At 26.9% G+C, this 20088-nt stretch overlaps 2 protein-coding genes across 2 annotated transcripts; both read right to left on the bottom strand.

Moving 5' to 3' along the window:
- Positions 1-6318: 6318 nt before the first annotated feature.
- Positions 6319-10432, bottom strand: LOC136075908 (uncharacterized). Its single transcript, XM_065789351.1, has 5 exons — positions 10392-10432; positions 9730-10148; positions 9401-9648; positions 8747-8922; positions 6319-7550 (listed from the first exon to the last, which is right to left on the bottom strand). Exons 1-5 carry the CDS (start codon positions 10430-10432, stop codon positions 6353-6355), a joined length of 2082 nt encoding a protein of 693 aa, XP_065645423.1. The 3' UTR covers positions 6319-6352.
- A 59-nt stretch (positions 10433-10491) lies between these two features.
- Positions 10492-11160, bottom strand: LOC136076804 (uncharacterized). Its single transcript, XM_065790254.1, has 3 exons — positions 11049-11160; positions 10821-10973; positions 10492-10716 (listed from the first exon to the last, which is right to left on the bottom strand). Exons 1-3 carry the CDS (start codon positions 11100-11102, stop codon positions 10492-10494), a joined length of 432 nt encoding a protein of 143 aa, XP_065646326.1. The 5' UTR covers positions 11103-11160.
- Between the last annotated feature and the right edge of the window lie 8928 nt (positions 11161-20088).

Genomic DNA, 20088 nt, shown 5'->3' on the forward strand with positions numbered 1-20088 from the left:
TGAACAGTTTCAAGTCTTTTTAGGTTATCATATATTGTACTTGGAGCAAATCCTTCCTTTTCAAAATGATTTACGATTTTTTTTTTATATTAGGTTTATTTACAAAAAACATTTTAAGTCGCTTTCGAAAAGATTCTCGTTCAGCTGCATTTAACCTCATTTTAAATAATTGTGTTTCAAATAATAAAGTTTATATTTTATAGAACGTTTATGCCTACGCATAAAACCACAAAAACTAATTATTATGCTTAAATAATGAAATTAGGATTTGTCCGATACGTTCCGCATAACCCGTTAGTACCAAATCAGTTTAGAAGAGGAGTAGAATTTAAAGAAAGAGTGTACCAGAGGATCTTAATTTATTAAAAATGTACGATATGTACATGGAGTGCTTCCCACAAAATAAAGTTTGTCAAGAAAACTACAGGTTCTTTAATAATGTTTGATTATTTAAGAATATTATTGGATATTATCTAATTTTATACTTTCTTTTTTGTACCTGGAAAATATTTTTAGAAAAATTTAACAAGAATCGTCAAGAAAGAAGAGGTGTTTTATGCCAGAAAGAAAGAAGCGTGCTGTAATGCAAAAACTGGCCATGCAACTCTTGCATTTGATTTTGCTAAAAATTTGAATTGTCCTAATGTTTCTTCAAATGAAATTTATTATTAAATAAAGTGTATATTAAATGTGTACTTTTTAAGTACACATTTATTAAACACTGCTTAGCATCAAATAATGCTCACTTATTTTGTTGCGATGAAACTTACCGTAAAAAGGGAGCAGGCGATGTAGCAAGCATGCTGGAGCACTATTTTGAATACATTTATCAAAAGATGTATCACATTTGCAGCTTTTTTGTGATTCATGTGCTGGGCAAAATAAGAATTAGACTATTATAAGTTTTTCACACTCTAATGTAGTGATTAAGAAACGATTTCAACAAATTATACTATCTTTCCCGATATGGGGCTACAGCTACGTGTAGTGTGACTGTGATAATATATTAGTTTTTTTGAACATATGAAACCATTTTACGAAACCAAATGTCCCATACCAACTGTTCGTGAGATTAGTTTCTCCCAAGTATTCCCTATTATGTTACAATACAGACTCAGTTGAAATGGACCTTTTGAAAGAATTGTCACATAAAAAGCTTTTGTAAAAAAGTATTGACTATCACAAAGCCCCTTACATGCTTGTACAATGAGAGACTGCGGTCTCTCATTGCACAAGCATATAAGGGGCTTTATATGGTGACTTTCAAGTTTTAAAACATTTTTGCATGCCTGAGACCCAGCAGTATTTTAATGATCTGCGTCGCAAAGGTCAGTTAAGAGATGATGAATCAGTATCAGAGTTTTCTCAACTTGAGTGTATTTAAATTAAAAAAACAGATATTGATTAAAGGAAAAAAGGAAATTTATTTTGAATTCTTAATTAATATTGTTTTAAAAAAATGCTATTAAAAATAATTGTATCATAAAATATTATTGCGTTTAGATTTAAAAATAAGTTAATTTCCACTTTTAAAAAAAAAATAAGAAAAGTACATATGGGGTAAGCAAAGAAATCAATTTAGAAGTGAAATTTTTTTGAGGTTTAGATTTCTAAAATTTAGAAATGTAAACCTCAAAAAAATTTCACTTCTAATCTGATTTTTTTACTTACCCCATATATTTTTCTTATTTTTTTAAAGTTGAAATTAACTTATTTTTGTTAACCTAAAAGTCAAAGATTAGAAGGCCATTAGAACCCTTCACCACCTTTGGGGTGGTGAAGGGTTAAAAGGGTTGAGGATTAGAAAGTTTAATAATTTATTGTTTAACAAAGTATATTTATGTTTAACAAATTTATTGTTTAACAACGTATATTTATGTTTAACAAAGTGAAGCATTAAAACTACAATATTTGCATGTGATTTGAATTTCTTTATTTTTATAGGAAATAATGTAATATATTAGTATTTTATTCATTATATTTTAGTATTTCAGTATTTTATTTATTAACGTAAAGACTTCTTTAAACAATATTATGTATATGATGTTCAGCTTAAAATAAAACAGAAATTAATCATCAACCTACATCAGCGTACATCTCAAAAGAAGGTAATGAAAAACTTTTTGTTTTATCTTCATCTTCAATTAGCTTTGTAAAGTCTAAATGTGATGTGAGAAAGAATTTTTGGTGAAATGAACAGTATATGTGCTGGAATTAAAATACTTCGTGTTCAATGCTACAATATTCATATATAGCACATGAGTTAAATAATTTCAAATTTTGAAAACGTTGAAGGTCCTTATATAGTACCATTATAATTCGTTGAAGTTAAGTAACATATGGAAAAAATATGATTTTCCGTTATCTCAAAGATAAAATAAAAGTTTAATGTGAATTTAAATTTTTGACGAATACTACAAGTGCCGAAATACAATAAAGTGTATAGCTTTCAAATATGCTAGAAGTTATAGAAAGTATATTTAAATTATTTGGTTTATACGAGTTTGATCAACTTCTACTCGGTTATGTGGTCAATTGATGATTATGAAAAGAGCTTTAATATATGCAGTTGTACGATTTGTCTGCGACTTTATTTAAAGATTGTAAGAAGAAGGATAGTGAGCTTTTCAATTTGATTTAGTTATTTATAAACAACAGTAATTTTTTCGCATTTGACAATTTTAACTTAAATGCATTATTTTATTTTCAAAAAATTTAAATTTTAAATAGTATAAATATTTGTAATAGTATAAATAAATTTTAATAATTCTTGTATTTTCTTCTCATTTATTATAGTAATTTATTGTGACAATTCGGAAAAAGTATTTGTCCTACATAGTATAAGTAAAAGTACTTTTAGAAAATTGTCTTTTAAGGTCAAAGTTGTTTTATGTTTAAAAGCAGTTCCGGGGTTAGGAAGTATCTAAAACATCTTTTGACACCCGGAGGAAACGCCTCCATCAGAATGCTCTTGTTATGTTATAAATGTTATATATCTAGCAACCAGACAATCTCTAATGGACTTATTATAAAAGGACAAAAATAGACTTCGACAAAGCACTAATTGCAACAATTTTAATTACAACTATCAAAAATGAATTGTCTATAAAAAATGTTTGTCTTTCTAGACAATCATTTTAAAAACGGACACTAAATGAACAATCTCGATTTTTTAATGAGGTATAGAAGATCTATTTAATATATAATTTGGACTTATAACGAGTAATTAAACTTTCACTGCAGCATCGTTTCAAAAACTGAAAACGAGCACAAAATTAAAAATACAATTTTTCTAACAGAAGTTCATTTTTTAATTTTTTGTCCAGCGTGTGCTGTTGATTAAAAAGTTAATGTCTATTTAAAAACCTCAAAATGGACTATTTTGTGCTCAATTGAAGTTCATTAATTACTCAGTTCAGTTGTTTTTCAATTCTCAGTGAATGTGCGTGAAAATTTATTTTTAAAATGCCCTCTCCAGTTTGGGATTACTTCAAAAATGTTGAAGGTAAGTTTATCATTTAAAAAATTTTCCTTAGTCACTAAAATCTTTATCACCTTCAATAAAATTATTTTAAAAATATGTGATCAAGGAGTTGTCCTTTATAAAATGTGGATTAGTAAGTAGAAGATTCCAATAGGTGTTAAAATTTATTTAGGTTTGTGAATAAAACAATAGTGAAAAAAAAAATGTTTTTTGAATAAAACAATAGTGAAAAAAAAAATGTTTGAAAAGTCAAGAACCTATTTCTAAACCTATTTATGTTCCTCGTGGCATGGAGCTTTGATTGCTACCGGACAAGATAATATACTAATATTTGGATGCTGTTGTCATTGTCTTTTTTAATGAAATTCTCCTATCCGGTTGAGGTTAAGATTGTTGTCGACTTAATTATTATCGGGTCTTTAAAAATATTTTGCTGACCAAGACAATTCCATCAAACGATCTGATTTCTAAATTATCACATAAGTTGAATTTAAATAATAGAAGGTTTTGAAGGATTTATTTATGCATGAAAATTAATTATAAATATAAATTTTTCAGATTTTGTTTTAATGCAAATAGTTTTAGCAAAACATTTTACATAGCAAAATATAGACCTAGGCTAATTTGTTTTTTTATTTTATCTTTCTAAGGTCTGCAATGCTACGAACTTACGGGTACTCTGTTAATTAGGGTTCTAGTTCCTAATGTTATGCGAAATTGTATGTTGTTTTATACAAAGTTCTAAAGAGTTAACTTAATTTAGAAATAAGCTGTCCAAATTAAGCACTAGTGTCAATGATTTAACAGTTTGCAGAAAAGCCATAGCGATTTCGTTCTATAAAAATTACAGCATCGCGATTACCTAACTAAATATTGCATTCGAAAGCGCCATCGGTTTATAATCTTTATAACTTACTGCATTACAGAAAATAATCGAACTCCGAATGCCAGTGTTTAGTCTAAATAAACTGCCGACGCTTTCGGACAATTAAAAAATCTGAATACTTAAACCGTTAAGATAGGTCATCAAATGGTTTTACCGTTTGAAGCTTTGAATTGAAGAATTCAATTGTCCCACCACATCAGAATGGCAATAAAACTATGTGCGATAATGAAGATTACTTATAGTCTGATTTGTCGGATATGATAATGATTCATCGGAGGGTGAATATAATGATTGCTAGAAATATATATATATATTTTTGCTTTCCATTAACAGCTACATTATAGTTAATTAAATTAGTAATATTTTTTTTATTATCACAAATTTTTGTTATATAGTTTATGAGGTGTTGAAATTAAGTTTTTATTTTTATTACGTAATTAACTTTTTTAATACTACAATTCCCTTAACCATGAAGAAAATCAACAAAAAGCATAACTAATCAATAATTGACAAATATATTTTTGATTGCATTCTTAGCAATCAAACTGCAGGAAAAAATTTTTTGTCCTAGCTTGGTGTAGGCAATTTACTGTGCGCCATAAAATTTTTAAATTTTATAATAAATTTGATGTCTGAGTCTTTCCTTGAGAAAAACGTTTAATAAATTGACTTGACCGACAAAATCTCTTGTGGGTATAGCCGACATAAATGTGGGTATAGACCGACAAAATCTCTTGTGGGTATAGCCCTATATTATAATATTCTATTTGTCCCCATCACCTTGAAACAGCCCTGATTAATTATAAAAATAAATAGGGTGACAGTATATTCTCAATTCTCATAATATATTTAAAACGTAAAATAATTTCTATGACATTATGTTTTTAATAATATGTGGTTATGAAAATAACCGTTTTTTAGAAGCTTTTGATAATCACAAATGGAGATTCTTCACTTTATACCATTGTATCAAAACTCACCATGTTACTTCTATTTCTGAAATAAAATTAAAAAATTCAAATTATAAAGTATTAATACTTTTCAAACTTATATATACAACAAGAGAAGTGGGTGAGTGATTCATTTCCAACCCCAATTTGGTTAAACTGTAATTTAACAATTATTTTTGTTTGTTTTTGGTGAAAATCTCAAAATTATGCTTTGTAAACGGCCCTTTTATGCCATACTGACCAAAAAAAAAAGGGTTTCGTTTGTACTTTTTCGAACTCCTTGAATTGATTTCTAACTTTTTTCGGTCTTTAAAACAATTTTTTTTTCCCGAAAAAACCTTAAACTGACCCGACAATAGTAAAATTAATAACTACCAAGCAAGAGTATATATATATATATATATATATATATATATATATATATATATATATATATATATATATATATATATACATATATATATATATATACATACATATATATATACACATATATACATACATACATACATATATATATATATATATATATATATATATATATATATATACATATATATATAATATATATATATAAATATATAAATATATATTAACACACACACACACACATTTATGTGTGTAACATTTATTAAAATATGCATAAAAACTTACTTTACAAATGAAGCTTAATCCAAGAAACAGTCCAAACTATAATAAAAAGTCAGAAGATTTTTAGCATGAATTCTTTTAACTGGCATCGACGACCTGCAAGATGCGAAAGTGGAAAAGGTTGCATTACATTTTTTTTCAAGCACAAAAGAACATGATTTCTAAATTGTTTTTGATTAATATTTTCAACAGGGTTTCTATTGTTCGATAAAATAAATTCAATGAAAGCCAGTGAAAACAAACCGCAATCTACACACCCTTCTTGCTGCTGCACTGGTAAAACATTTACTTTGATCATGGGTTTAATGTAATTTAATATATGACATATTTGCTTCTGTGTAGCTAAGGATAGATGACCCAAAAAGTTACTATCTAGTACATTTATTTCTCCATATTCACAACCATATGTGCTAGCCAATGAGCAAGCCAATGGTTGTTCCCATTATGAATAACTTGAACAAATGGTTGCGAACCTAGAATCTTAAAAAATAATTTTTGTCCTAATATTGGATCTTGAAGCCCATTTGATGATAAATGACTTTTTTTAATCAAGTTTTGGAAACAATGTATTACACTATCAGATAACATTTGGTTATTTAAAAGATCTTCTAAATCATTACTTGAAAGTAGTGGAACATTTGAAATTGCATTTTCGGTGTTGCTTTCAGATGATACATTTGCAATCATTTTGTTGGTTGTAAATGTAATATCTCCTGTTATTTGATCATCTGTAATGATACACTCTTGTATTTGTGCTTCAGATGCAATGTAATCAATTTTAATGTTAGACGCTGAGTTGAACAATTCAATTTTCTTACCTACTCGATGCGCAGATACTTTTTTTTTAATAATAGGCAGATCGACTGTTTTTGTATGATTATTAGCTACATAATCGTGTGAATGCGTTGTTCTAACTGGTAAGCCTTTTTCTTTATTTCTTGTTGGATACAGATTTCCTAAAACATTTGAAAGCATTCCATGGAGATAATCAATTTCTTCCGATGTTTCATCAAAATCAAATGTTAAATTTTTAATAGTGCTAAGCATTTCACGCACTTCAGAGGATTTAGAAGGTTTTTTTCTTTTAATTCTACCCAATTGATTTGATTGTAATTTAGTATAAACATTATCAACATAATCATGACTATTTTTATCTTCATGTTTGGATTGACATATATTTGAATCATTTAAAACCATATCATTTTTAATTATATCTAAATTTAAAAATGGAGATTGCCTGTATAACAATGATAAAGAATCCCATGACCATGCTTCTGGAAATTTTCTAAATACTAAAAAAAGGTAACATGATCGTAACCAGTCTTTACAAGTACAACTCGGCATGGTATTTTCATCCCCAAAATAAACAGTGTAGCTTTTCTGTTTATTTGAAAAACTATTTATTGAAAATATTCCATGACCTTCCATTTTCACCCCATTTATATCAAAACTATTAGCCAAAGATTGTTTTTTTAAACACTGTTTAACAAAATGATGTGGTCGGTTGAACAAGTATTCAGGTACATCAACACTGTAGCGTTTATATCCATGACTCATTTTGTAATTAGACTCTGAATAACTTAAAAGAAAGTAAATAAAAATCTTTAAGCTAATACAGTAACAATATAATATTAGTAAATCACAGTAATAATATAAACTTCTCTTTTTTAAAAAATACATGTTTTGACTATATACTAGGCATAATCAGTTTCAAATTAAAAATTTCCTGCATTATTATCATTGAAATATAAAATCAATTAAAAAAATTTTATGATACTAATCTTACAAAAACAAACGAAAGAACATTAAGAAAAGAAAGGCCAATAGATTAATGATGGCTTTTTTAAATTTATTAATTGATTATTTATTAACTCATTAACTTTATTTTAGGTGCCCAAAGAATTTCTTATAGTCTTAACACAGAGCACAGTATTTTCTTACTCCTGATTTCATTCTCTACCTTTATATACCTCTTATTTCTAATGATGCTTTTCTCTTCTAGACAAGGTCCAAAAACGCATTGTAAACATAGTTAAATCTGTTTTCAGATAGAACATATCTGCTAAGCTTGAGCCTCTTTTCCATCGTCGTAAAGTTGAAAGTCGTAAAGAAAATCTCTTTCTGCTCAAAGGAGCTATCGTCTCTATTTCCGTCAACAAACTCAATCTCGCTTGACTCATCACTCAGTAAAGTCTCTTTCGTTTACTGTATCGGTCCCTGCTTGCTCCAAAAAATGTTTTTTCTCTAGTTTTTTTCCCCACACTTTAACTCTTTGGAACTTTTCATGTTTTTCTGACTCATACAATCTTCAACTTTTCAAGTCTTCTGTCAACCATTTTCCTTGCTCTATAACTTTATTATTTTTTCTAGTAACTCCTAACTTAATAGTAGTTGCTTGCAGCCTTGTTAGTAATGAATCAAAATAAAAATAAAAAGTTATTACTTTTCCTATGTTAAAAATACTATTTCCCACAAAAAAGAAAATACTCTTTTCACAATTTCAAAAAATGGACACGGGAAAAATGGACACACCCTAATACTATGGTCTAAACATGTATTTTAATAATTGAATGATTTTAACAAACTTTCAAAAAATTTTATCCTTCTTATTATAATTTTTTTGTTATTATTTTTTTATTAGAATCTTTCTTCTTACAATTTTTACATATTTTTTCCTATTGAGCTATAGAATCATTAACAGAGAAATTCATTAAAAAATTTAAAAACATTTACTAAAGATAATAATAAATATATAATATGAAAGTATATACTAACTGTTCAAATTTATCAGCAAAAAATTCTTCAATTAATAAGGTTAACATTCCAGTAATAGATGAGTTTTTGTGGCGCTGAAGATAGGTGTACTTAAAAGTTTCATTTTGTCTTTCAAGACCATTGTTGGTATTTAGATTGACTAATAAACGATCCTGGCGATAGGCCCATATCCATCTCTTAATTAAATGCAAAAAAATGTTTCACATTTATAAAATAATTAACAAATTTTAATACTAAATTCAGCCTTAAGTTATGCTATATTCTAAACTACATGTTATAATCTGTGACAATAATGAGGAAAGTCATTGTGTCAGGAATTTATGATCAAGCATGTAAAGATTTAAGCATCTTATATATAGTTTAAAAAAACACTTAATCATTTAAGTTTACAAAATTTGAAACTAACTTGATGTTATTAATATTGTTTACTATTGAATGTCAAAAAAAAAAATGTATTAAACATTTTGCAGTTTATAAATATTAGGCAGCAAAATTCTTTGAGCAGTTTTAAATATTCAGAAGTATGATAAAATAAGCAAGCATGATAACAATTAATATGACACAACAGATGATTATAATAATTATGACGGGGTTTTAATAAACCATGTTATGAATTAAGCTTTAAATATCAAATAGAAATTGAAATAAACTTACTTCTTTGTTGCATAACCAATAATTAGTTATATACTTCTTAAATTTATGAAATTTACCATCCAACCAAAAATTTGAAGTATTAAGCTTTTCAATTGCTGCCTCTATCTCATTATTATTTTGCGCTCTTGCAATACGTCGCAGTATTGAAATTATGCTTCCTTTGAAATCTGAACAATCATTTGTTTTTTTGGAAAGCCATCTATCCCATGCCTGCTCTCTGTGGAAATCACATATGATGACATGACAACCTTAAAAAAAAAGATAAATTGTGTAACTCCAAATTAATTCAATAGACAGTAATCAAAGTTACAAACACTAAGCATATTTACCTGGAAAAACAGTTTCTAATGACTCAATTTCTTCATTGCAATAGTCTGTCATACAAAAAGAAGGCTGAAAGGATGAATTCCAATCTTTTATGATAGTTAATGCTTCAGTGATAGCATTTTTCGTTTCATTTTCAGTGACAAAAGTGGCTACTACTTGGTAATCTATGTTAGTCTTTACAGTTAAAAAAAATAAGGGTAGGGAATATCTTGTAGTTCTGTAAGTAGCATCAAGAAGTATTATTTCATTTCCATACCTCAAAAGAAGGTCTTTTTGCCACTGTGACTGATATACAAATAGAAATGTGGAATTTTTTTCAAAATTTTGATTTGCTGTGACTTCGCATTTTGGTCGAAGTAAGACTTTAATGAATGGATCATTTTTTTTCCATCCTATAAAACTACCATACACAAAATTAGCACTATAATATAAAAAAAAAAGAAATTGAGTTAAAACTTGGAGGTTTTAGTATTTATTAGTTAACAAAATATGCAGTATCAAGACAATGGTAAAATTTGTGATGAATTATGACAATGAAGCATAGGTTATGACAGTTATATCAGTATGCAAGTGGAATTCAGGCATGAAATGAAATAAAATAAACATGAGATAAGAGAAAAGAAGATTGATTGGTTTGGAAGATTATAAATTGTTGCTAAAATACAAAAACAAGTCAAGAGTAAAGGTATAATGAGTTATACTCATTATACCTTCATGAGATATAATGAGTCTTAATGGTTGCTTAGAGACATCTGAAAAAAAATTTACCTTAACTTTTGTCTCATTTTAACAATATGCGATCTTATAGTACTAGCACATGGATAAAATCTCCTATTATTTGGAGGAGGAAGGTTTTCATTTTCAAAAATTTCTTTGACAGCAAGTCGAAGAAGGCGTTTCATTTCTCTTATGTTATATATTCCTTCCTTGACATACTCTTCTAGTTTTTGGGAAATTTGCGGGTCAATTGCTTGAGAAATTAATTCAGCCTAAAAATGTTTAGCAAAAAATAAAAAGGATATGCAACATATGCAACTATTATTTTGATTATTTTTTTTATGTTAATATTTTTCAATTTAGAATCAATATATACCTGCCCAACTGGATGTTTATCATGAGAGGACAAATCATCAATGACAACAACAATGGTTCGACTATATTGTAATTCATTTAAGGTTGAAGTTTTTAATTTTTGTCTTAAAAGTTTTGAGGCATTATTTTTTCGCCATACAGTTTTTTGTGATATCTAAATGTAACAATAAAAGACTTGAAACTTTTTGCTTTTCTTTTTAGGGTTTAAATAGTTAACTTATTCATATACCTTAAATTCAGGAAAGTGAATTATTTCTCTCATAGTTATTTTGGCGCGGCACATAAACTTTTTACTATCTTGTAGAACTATATAGTTTTTTTGAAAACAATGATCACTCTTCTAAAATTAGTTTAGTTAACAAGTTAACAAATGAAATTATCTAAAAATGTTTAAAAATCTTATAAAATTATCTTTTACATATCTTATGAATAAATAATTTATATAAATAAAAAAATATTATGTTCTTGTAATATTATAAGATCATATTTATAGCAAAAATGAGTAATAAATTTATAAAAAACAAATTAAAAAAAAGATCAACTTACATCACATATTTTTTTATTTTTTTTGTAATTACTCTTTTTTGAAATATTTCTGTCAAACCCATGGTGACACTCTAACACTTTAGAAGAAATAACTATATAAGGAGTTCCTGAATAAGGAATAGAAAGATCTTCCCATAATACATTATGACTCTCTGTAATTGTATCTAAAAAATAAAAACATTCGATTAGTTACTGAGTGCAAATTAAATAATTTAAAATTCTGAAAATAACTTGAAAGTAAGAACGCCTGAGTACTATCTTACCTGTCTGACCAAAATTCTTATTTGCATAATACACTACAAATCGCGTTGTTGTGGCTAGTTCGTATTTTTTAATACATTCCAATGCCTCTTCGTGTTATTTAAAATGATAAATGAGTTTATTTTTTTCTCCTAAAACAAATTATAAATTCCGAAATTAAATGAAATTATTTTTGTCTATGCTTTTGTTAAAATAAAAACAAACCATTATCAATGCGATCTACTGGCAAAAAATCAACTTCTGGGACATTTGCATTGTATTCCACAATTTCTGGGACATTTGCATTGTATTCAACAATTTCTAAAATAATAAAATAGTTTTAAAAATAAAAAATCTAAAAGAAATGCAAAGTAAAATGTGTCTAATTTTTTAGCTTAAAACCTTTATTGATTAAATTTGATGCGACATAAAAAATTGAGGTATTACGATCAAAAACTTTAATCTAGATCTTTAATAAATTAATCCATCTAAAATAAATAACCTTTTGAAGTTAGATTTTCCTCGGAGCTTTCGTCAGAGCTTTGCTCAGAACTGCTCAAATTGAAATTATTATCGCAATTATTTAAAAATAGATCCATGCTATTTACTTTAAAATCTTCCTCGTGTTTCGTTTTATTTATTTTCTTTTTTCCGTAACAATTCGACGGCAAACGAAAATCTTGACCTAATTCTGAGCCATGGGATCGTCTGCCAACCGTAATAACTATCGCCATGATTTAAAAGTTAAAAAATTTTCAAACTCAGTTTTTGCGGGTTTATTTATTTTTTTTTTTTTTGTGGATCAAATTCTTTTGGCGAATTAATTCACTTTGCGGATTGCTTTAATTAGTGGATTGGTCCGATAAAATTTATATTGTTATATTTCTTCTACTTAAATAGAAATAAAAATAGAAATAGAAATAAAAACTAGTTTGAAAAACTGTTACGTTTATTTCAACAATTAAGGCAAATAATTAGTTCTTTTGTTGAAAACATCATGCATGCCTCTAAAATATCATTTATTGTTAAGACAAATTTTAAGGAAAATCTTCAAATAATTTTTAAATAATTAGTTCTTTTTCGGAAACTGTTTGCATGCATCAAAAACTTAATAATTAGTTCAAATGTACTGGAATTCTGGAAACAAAACCAGTATATTTACCCAATAATGTCAAGGCTTGCCAGAAAAAACCTCTGTATACCAGCTGCATCATCAACATATGAAAGAGTTTTTTCAACAGCATTGAATATATACAGCTCGAGAAGAACCAATCTTTAAATCTCAAAGGTTTAGATGTTGGTATATATGAAAGAAAACACTAAGCAACTCAGCAAAATTTAAGAAATTGAGTGGCCAGGAAATGAATTTGGAAAATGATTCATTTTCAGTGTGATTTTGATTTTTTTTATTTCTTAATATGAAAATCATTTCGTTTTATTGTATATTTGTAAATAAATAAAAATGAATCTTATTTCTTTTTCTTTTTTTTCTGCAGTTATTTAGGTTCTCCCAGAAATCCTTACGGTCTTATCACAGAGAACCCCGGAAGCGTTCTTTATTCTGAATCTGTATAAATCCGTAAAAATATTATCGGTTCGGATTCCAATTCGAAAAAAATTTTCGAATTGCAATCCGATCCGAAAGCATCGAATCGGATTGCAGTCCGAAAAAATAATCCGTAAAAATTTTAACGAATTTTTTTTCAATGCATTACTTTCGGATCAAATCAATCCGTAAGTAATTTGAACCGTTCAGCATAGATAGTTGGGTGCACAATCCGACAATCCGATAAACAGTAACGGATCGGCGCACTATGAATCCAAATCATAAAAATGTGGCCAAAAGTCGTTTTTCAAAAGTATTCAAATATATTTATATTTTTTATAATTTAGAAAGTATATATACCCATTTGCTGAAAAAAATATTTTGCAGAATTTTTAATACGCTTTTTATAAGTTTTGGGAGCGATCTATCGCGCTTAAAAAATGAAATAAAAATTTCCAGAATAATTCACGAATTTTTTTATTTTTTTTTAAAATAAGAGAATTTTTATATTGTTATACAACATTAGTCAACTTTTTTTAAATTTCATTTTCTTATATTATTATTTATTGTTAATATTGTTTTAATCAAAAAAGAAGTAATAACTCGATTATTTAGGTTTCGATTTTGAGTTTTAGAAGAAAGGAGTAAAATTTTTAAAATATGTGTTTTCACGGTCACAAAAAGTGACAAAGCTTAAAATGTCCACTTTTCACCCCTCCTAAATTTCTACCACATTATTATGTATGTATTGGTTATAAAACAAATAATTTTTTAGCTGCTCGAATTTGCTCTATTTTGGTTTTATATAAATTGTTTCCTAAAACACCTAAGAAAAGGCGGGGGGGGGGTGAGAACAACAAACGCAAGACACCTCATTTCAGCATTTTTATAACTTGAGATCTTGAAAAGTTTATATATATATATATATATATATATATATATATATATATATATATATATATATATATATATATATATATATATATATATATATATATATATATATATATATATATATATATATATATATATATATATATATATATATACATATATATATATATACATATATATATACTATATATATATATATATATATATATATATATATATATATATATATATATATATATATATATATATATATATATATATATATATATATATATATATATATATATGTATAAACCAATATTTGCAGCATTTAGTAATATAGTACAAATTGTTATTTAAAAAATATTTATTGTTCATCAAGCAAAAGGTTTAAAACTTCAGAATCTAAGTTAACAGGACCAATAGATTTAGTTATCTTGAAGATGAATGATGATACTATTGGATCACTACGTAACAGCAGATCATATTGGTTTTCCATTGCATTTTTTCTTGAAATTTTACATGTATGGTTTAGTCTTGCATTTCAAATGTATTTATTTTGTGCTTCCTGTGCCTCTTCTGTATATATACCTTCTGGGAGTTCAAAGCAATCAGAAATTTGATAACCATGCTCTAATAGCTTGTGTACTGTAGGTGGCATTATGTACCAGTTATATTTTTCAATTATTATTTCAGAAGTAGCTAAACAATATTTTTTGAAGGCCCCCAAATCAAGGTGGTATCCACTGCATACAGCTTTTATTATATTTATCAGTCTAACAACTATTTTAACATCAACTCCTGTAATGTCTGCAAAAGTATCTGCATTGTCAAACGCTCTTCTGGCTGTGTTACCTGTGTTTGAGGAACCATAGCCATGCTTTGGCATATCGACAACTAGGCTGAGCTCGCTTCTAAACCGCTTCTGAATTTCATTTTTTTGCTCAATAACAGAAAGCTTATGTTCTTTTGATCTTGCCTGATATTTTTTAATTTTCATTTTATATCCTAAGTGTAGCACATACTCAAAAAGTCTAATTCAACAATGCAAAGTAGATAGTCCCATAGTAAGAGATTTTTTATTTGGAGTAAACATTCTGACTTTTACTAGATTGTTCATCTTACTCGGTTTTGCAAAACAAACATTGCGCGATTGTGATGAATTTGGAAACATGATAGCATTTACTGACTTGCCATCCAACATAGTCAAGTCAACAACAATTTTAATTTTTACAGAACAGTGCTTTTTATTACTGAGAAGATCTAGATCTAGAATATAGTCTTGCAGATTTTCGATTTGCTTTCTAAGAATTATTTCTTCTGCTGTGATGAGTTCATTTGTTTCCTTTAGGATTGTAGTTCAAGAGATCGACAAAAATGAGGGCTGGATGGTTTAGGATTATTCCAGATGTTTGAACCCCCAATTTTTAATTTCAAAGGAACTATTGCAGTTTGAAATACTGACTGTTCATTCTGCATTCTAGTAGTAAGATCAGTATCATCAAACCTTTGATTATATATACTTTGTAAAGATGCACCATCCATGCCACATTTCAAATTAAATACTCCATGTGTAACTGTTCCATCTAAATTTTGAAGCTGCTCAGATTTAAGTTTTAAAATTCAAAGCAAGATATGGTTAACCATGTTCTGCAAACTGCACTTTGCAGACATTTCTGTCATATGCAAACCCTCTGGATAATAATCTGCTTTTGATTTTAGAATTGCTTTTAATGGGGGATAAATGTCAGCATTTTGCATCAGAGATGAGTTTCGAATAATCTGGTATTGTAAATCACTCAAATCACATTGAGTGATTTCTGCAGATCAAGCTTATCACAAGTGATAAAGCTTGATCTGCAGACATCATAGCTGGCTGATAATTATCAGGTTGGTAAGTTTGGCCTGATAGATCTTTAGAAAACATTTTAATATTCTCTCCCAAATCAGATTTTCCAGGGCTTAATTTTGCACGTACAACAGCAGCTTCTGCTAATTCTTCAGTTGTATGAGTTTTAGCCAAACTAAAATAAATATAAATAACATCATTATTTGATAAACTATTTCCATTATGATAATGTAAAAAAATGATACTATGGAAAACTGCATAAACCACACAAGTGTGAAACTGTGGACATAAATTTTTGACAACAAAAAACTGTGTCTGATGACCTCTTTACATTATTATAATGGAAAAATGACTTCTAGAATAGGATTGAGTATTTTTATTGTGGCATCATCACTAGGAAGATTACTATTTAAGGTTTAAGAGCTCCTCTAACCTCTTATTTTATATTGGAGTTTTCCTGCTCCACCACAACTGCTCCAGACACAAGGTTTCTCACCTGCCCTGTTTTATGTATATATATATATATATATATATATATATATATATATATATATATATATATATATATATATACATATATATATATATATATATATATATATATATATATATGTATATATATATATGTATATGTATACATATATATATATATATATACATATATATATATATATATATATATATATATATATATATATATATATATATATATATATATATATATATAATATATATATATATATATATATATATATATATATATATATATATAAAAATATATATATATATATATATATATATATATATATATATATATATATATATATATATATATATATATATATATATATATACAAAAAGAAGGAAAGTTTCAAGGTAGTTTCTAATTTAGAATTATTATTTTTGTTTTTAAAAGCCACTGATTAAAAACATAAGTTTTAATATATATATAATATATATATTAAAACTTATGTTTTTAATCAGTGGCTTTTAAAAACAAAAATAATAATTCTAAATTAGAAACTACCTTGAAACTTTCCTTCTTTTTGTTCCTAATGAACACTCTATCCATTCTTTTTCTGGTCGTCCAGTTTTTGAAGTTGAATTAAGTTTAGTATTTTGATTCTGAAACAACTCACCCTCTAACCAGGGCATTTCTTGTTTATTTAATCTTTTAAAATTACGATTATGCTTTGCATATTTAACTCTAAATTTATAAATAAAAAGTCTAATTTTTTCTGAGAGTTCGACATCAGACAGTTCTTCATTGGTTAGCAATTTATTTTTTGCTTCAGTTTCTAAAACGGCTTGCAAATTCGCATGATTAATACTAACTTCTTGAATTATGTTTATAAGTTCTAATCTTTTCATATTTAATCAACAACAAAGAAAAAACATCTGTATAATCTTCTAAATGCACTCTTTGCAATAAAATATTTTATGAAAACAAAACTATAAACTTTCTTTACAGAAAACGACTCTATGTTGAGTTTAAATACAATTAACATCTGTTTAAAGTAAAAAGATTGCACAAAGTTCACTTTCTGCTAAAAAAATAAAATCGGAAAAGAGTTTTGGCCACTTTTTCGCAATTCGGATTCATAGTGCGGCGGTCTCCACTAAAACTATTTATAAATTTAATTATATCAAATAAAATTATTATTCATGTAAAAAATAATTATGCGGAATAGACTTACGAGTTTTTAGGACTCTAAGACACCACCTGACTTTGCGGAAATGAAACATGCACCTACCATAAAATACACTCAGTCTAACTTTGCAATGAAATTTTTCTACTATTATTATTATTTTTTTATTAATATCTTTTTTTTTTCTTTTTAATTTATTGCAATCATTTTTACAAACCAAGAATACGCAGCTTTGCTTATCGTTTAAACGGCAATATTCCATTTAAATGAAATATCGTGTAATTGAATAAAAAATAAAAAATTAAAAGTCTTAAATTTAAATCTTTTAATTTTTGATTTTTCATATTTTCCTATGTTTTGGGGCCTTGCGACAGAATTGAAAATTTAGAATACTAGATTTTAATTTTTTTTAATACAGTTGTTATGGAAACTATTTAATCGCAAATTTTGAATCGCAAATTGGAAACTATTTAATCGCAAAACTTTGAAATAGTGATGACAAAAAAATGTCTAAAAAAAATTCGGTAGAATATTATTTTTTTATTTGAACATAAAATATGAATAAGGTTTTTCCAAGTTAATGACTTTTATATTTGTCATCGCATTAAAAGGATTGTCAATTTTACTTAAATAATGAATTGCTCTACAAGTATGGTTTTGCAAGCTTTGTTGTTTGATTAATTATGTTTTATGTGAATTAGCCGACTCTATATTAGCATATGTAAGATGAATGTGAATTAGAATAAAGTAAAGTTTTTTCTTCAGAAGAAATCAAGAAATGGGCAAGATTTATATAAAACACCTTTGCGGATGATATTTTTGACTTAATGTGTCCAATATGATTTCTCCATTATAAATTAAAAAAAAAATGTTGTCGAAGGGTTGAAGTAATAGCCTTATCATCTTTAAGTTTCTTATTATTTATATTGTATATTTTATATTATTTAAAACGAGAAACATTGGCTTTTATTCTTTCAATATTTTTGTATAAAGAGCTTTGTTAAAATTTATTTTATTGTATTATCAGAAAAAAAACTTCTGAGGGGTTGGAAAAAGTAAAAAAATTATTTAAAAATTAAATTATTTAATCCGTAAAACTGTTTATAAATTTAAAGGAACAGGAAATAACTTCTAAAGATAAGTTTCAGGCTTTTTCTCTTTCTTTCTGGAAAAGTCGCTTAGTATTTATTATATGAGCTACGAGTTTTCGTCTTGATGGCTTCAGAATGCAGGATCTTTCACAATATAAACAACTTTACTTCCTATCATGACTACTTATTTAGAACACAGAACAAGATCAAATGGGACATAATGATTTACTATTTGTTCAGAGACTCATTAAGCTTCTGAAGACTTCTGTTAGCTTTAGTCTATTTATTCTATTTAATTTCATCACACTAATAAACGTACAGTTAGGTATGACATACATTAAAACATCTAAGCATATAGTATATGTATATGCGTGTATGCATAGACAGTATTCGTAATGCTTAAGTATTTAGCGCAAAATTTTATCGATAGCTAATTTTTTCATTAGTTATTTTCCTTTGACACATCGGAAAAATACTTGTTGCTATGAAGCCGGAATGCACATTGTCGCAGAAGGAAGCTTTTTTCAATAAGCTGTTTGAGCAACACAGGGAAGCTAGATTTTGTGAGATCTTTGAAACCGTTTTGAATAAAATGTTCGTTTAGGATGCCACGCTATTTATTTTTCACTGTCCTGAATACGCCGACATCAAGTGGCTGTAGCACGCGAGATGCATGAGCCAATTGCTTAGAAATAATAATACTCATTTTCTTAGTGAGTTAGTTTCAGTTTGCATGGCTGTCTAGAAAAAGGACTTTATTAATTTATTAAAATGATTGTAATGTAAATAGGAAAATAATATTAAAAACTAATAAAGTTTTTTTACTATGTAACAACATACATACACTATGTTAGGCAGTTCAACATTTTTTTAAAAAATGTAAAATGAAAACAAAACAAACTCTATAGACTAGAGCTAAACATTAACAGTTAAAAAATAACAAACTTATCGTTATGTTACTATTAGTCGAAAACTTATGCGACTTTTAAATCACAAAATTTAAGATTTTTTTTTTGTATGACTTTTGAGGTTTTTAGCGATTTAATGTTTTTAAGAATCGCATTAACGTTTCCGTACTTTTACAAAAGTAACAATAAACGAAACTGTTATTATTCGAAACTAAGAATATAATACCAATAAATACTATAGATAATAGAATTTTAATGATTAGGAAACAACCCACCTTTGACATAATAATTCTGTGACCGTTTTTTTTTTAATTTTATTTATTGGTAATACAAAAAGGGTTTTCCAGAACAATAAACCAATTTTAAAAATTAAATTTCAGTCTTGAAAATTGACGAGTTGAGTCTTAAATATTGACAAAAGCTAAAAAAAAATTTTTTAAGTTAACTTTTTGGTGGGAGGCATATTTTTTGTGTGATCTACGCTTATTATTTAAAAATATGCACACTATTAGGGTAATATAATGGTATAATTGGTTTTGTTATTAATTCAAAATACAATTACTTTCA

This window comes from Hydra vulgaris, chromosome 02 (genome assembly GCF_038396675.1).
Source record: "Hydra vulgaris chromosome 02, alternate assembly HydraT2T_AEP".
Taxonomy (NCBI): domain Eukaryota; kingdom Metazoa; phylum Cnidaria; class Hydrozoa; order Anthoathecata; family Hydridae; genus Hydra; species Hydra vulgaris.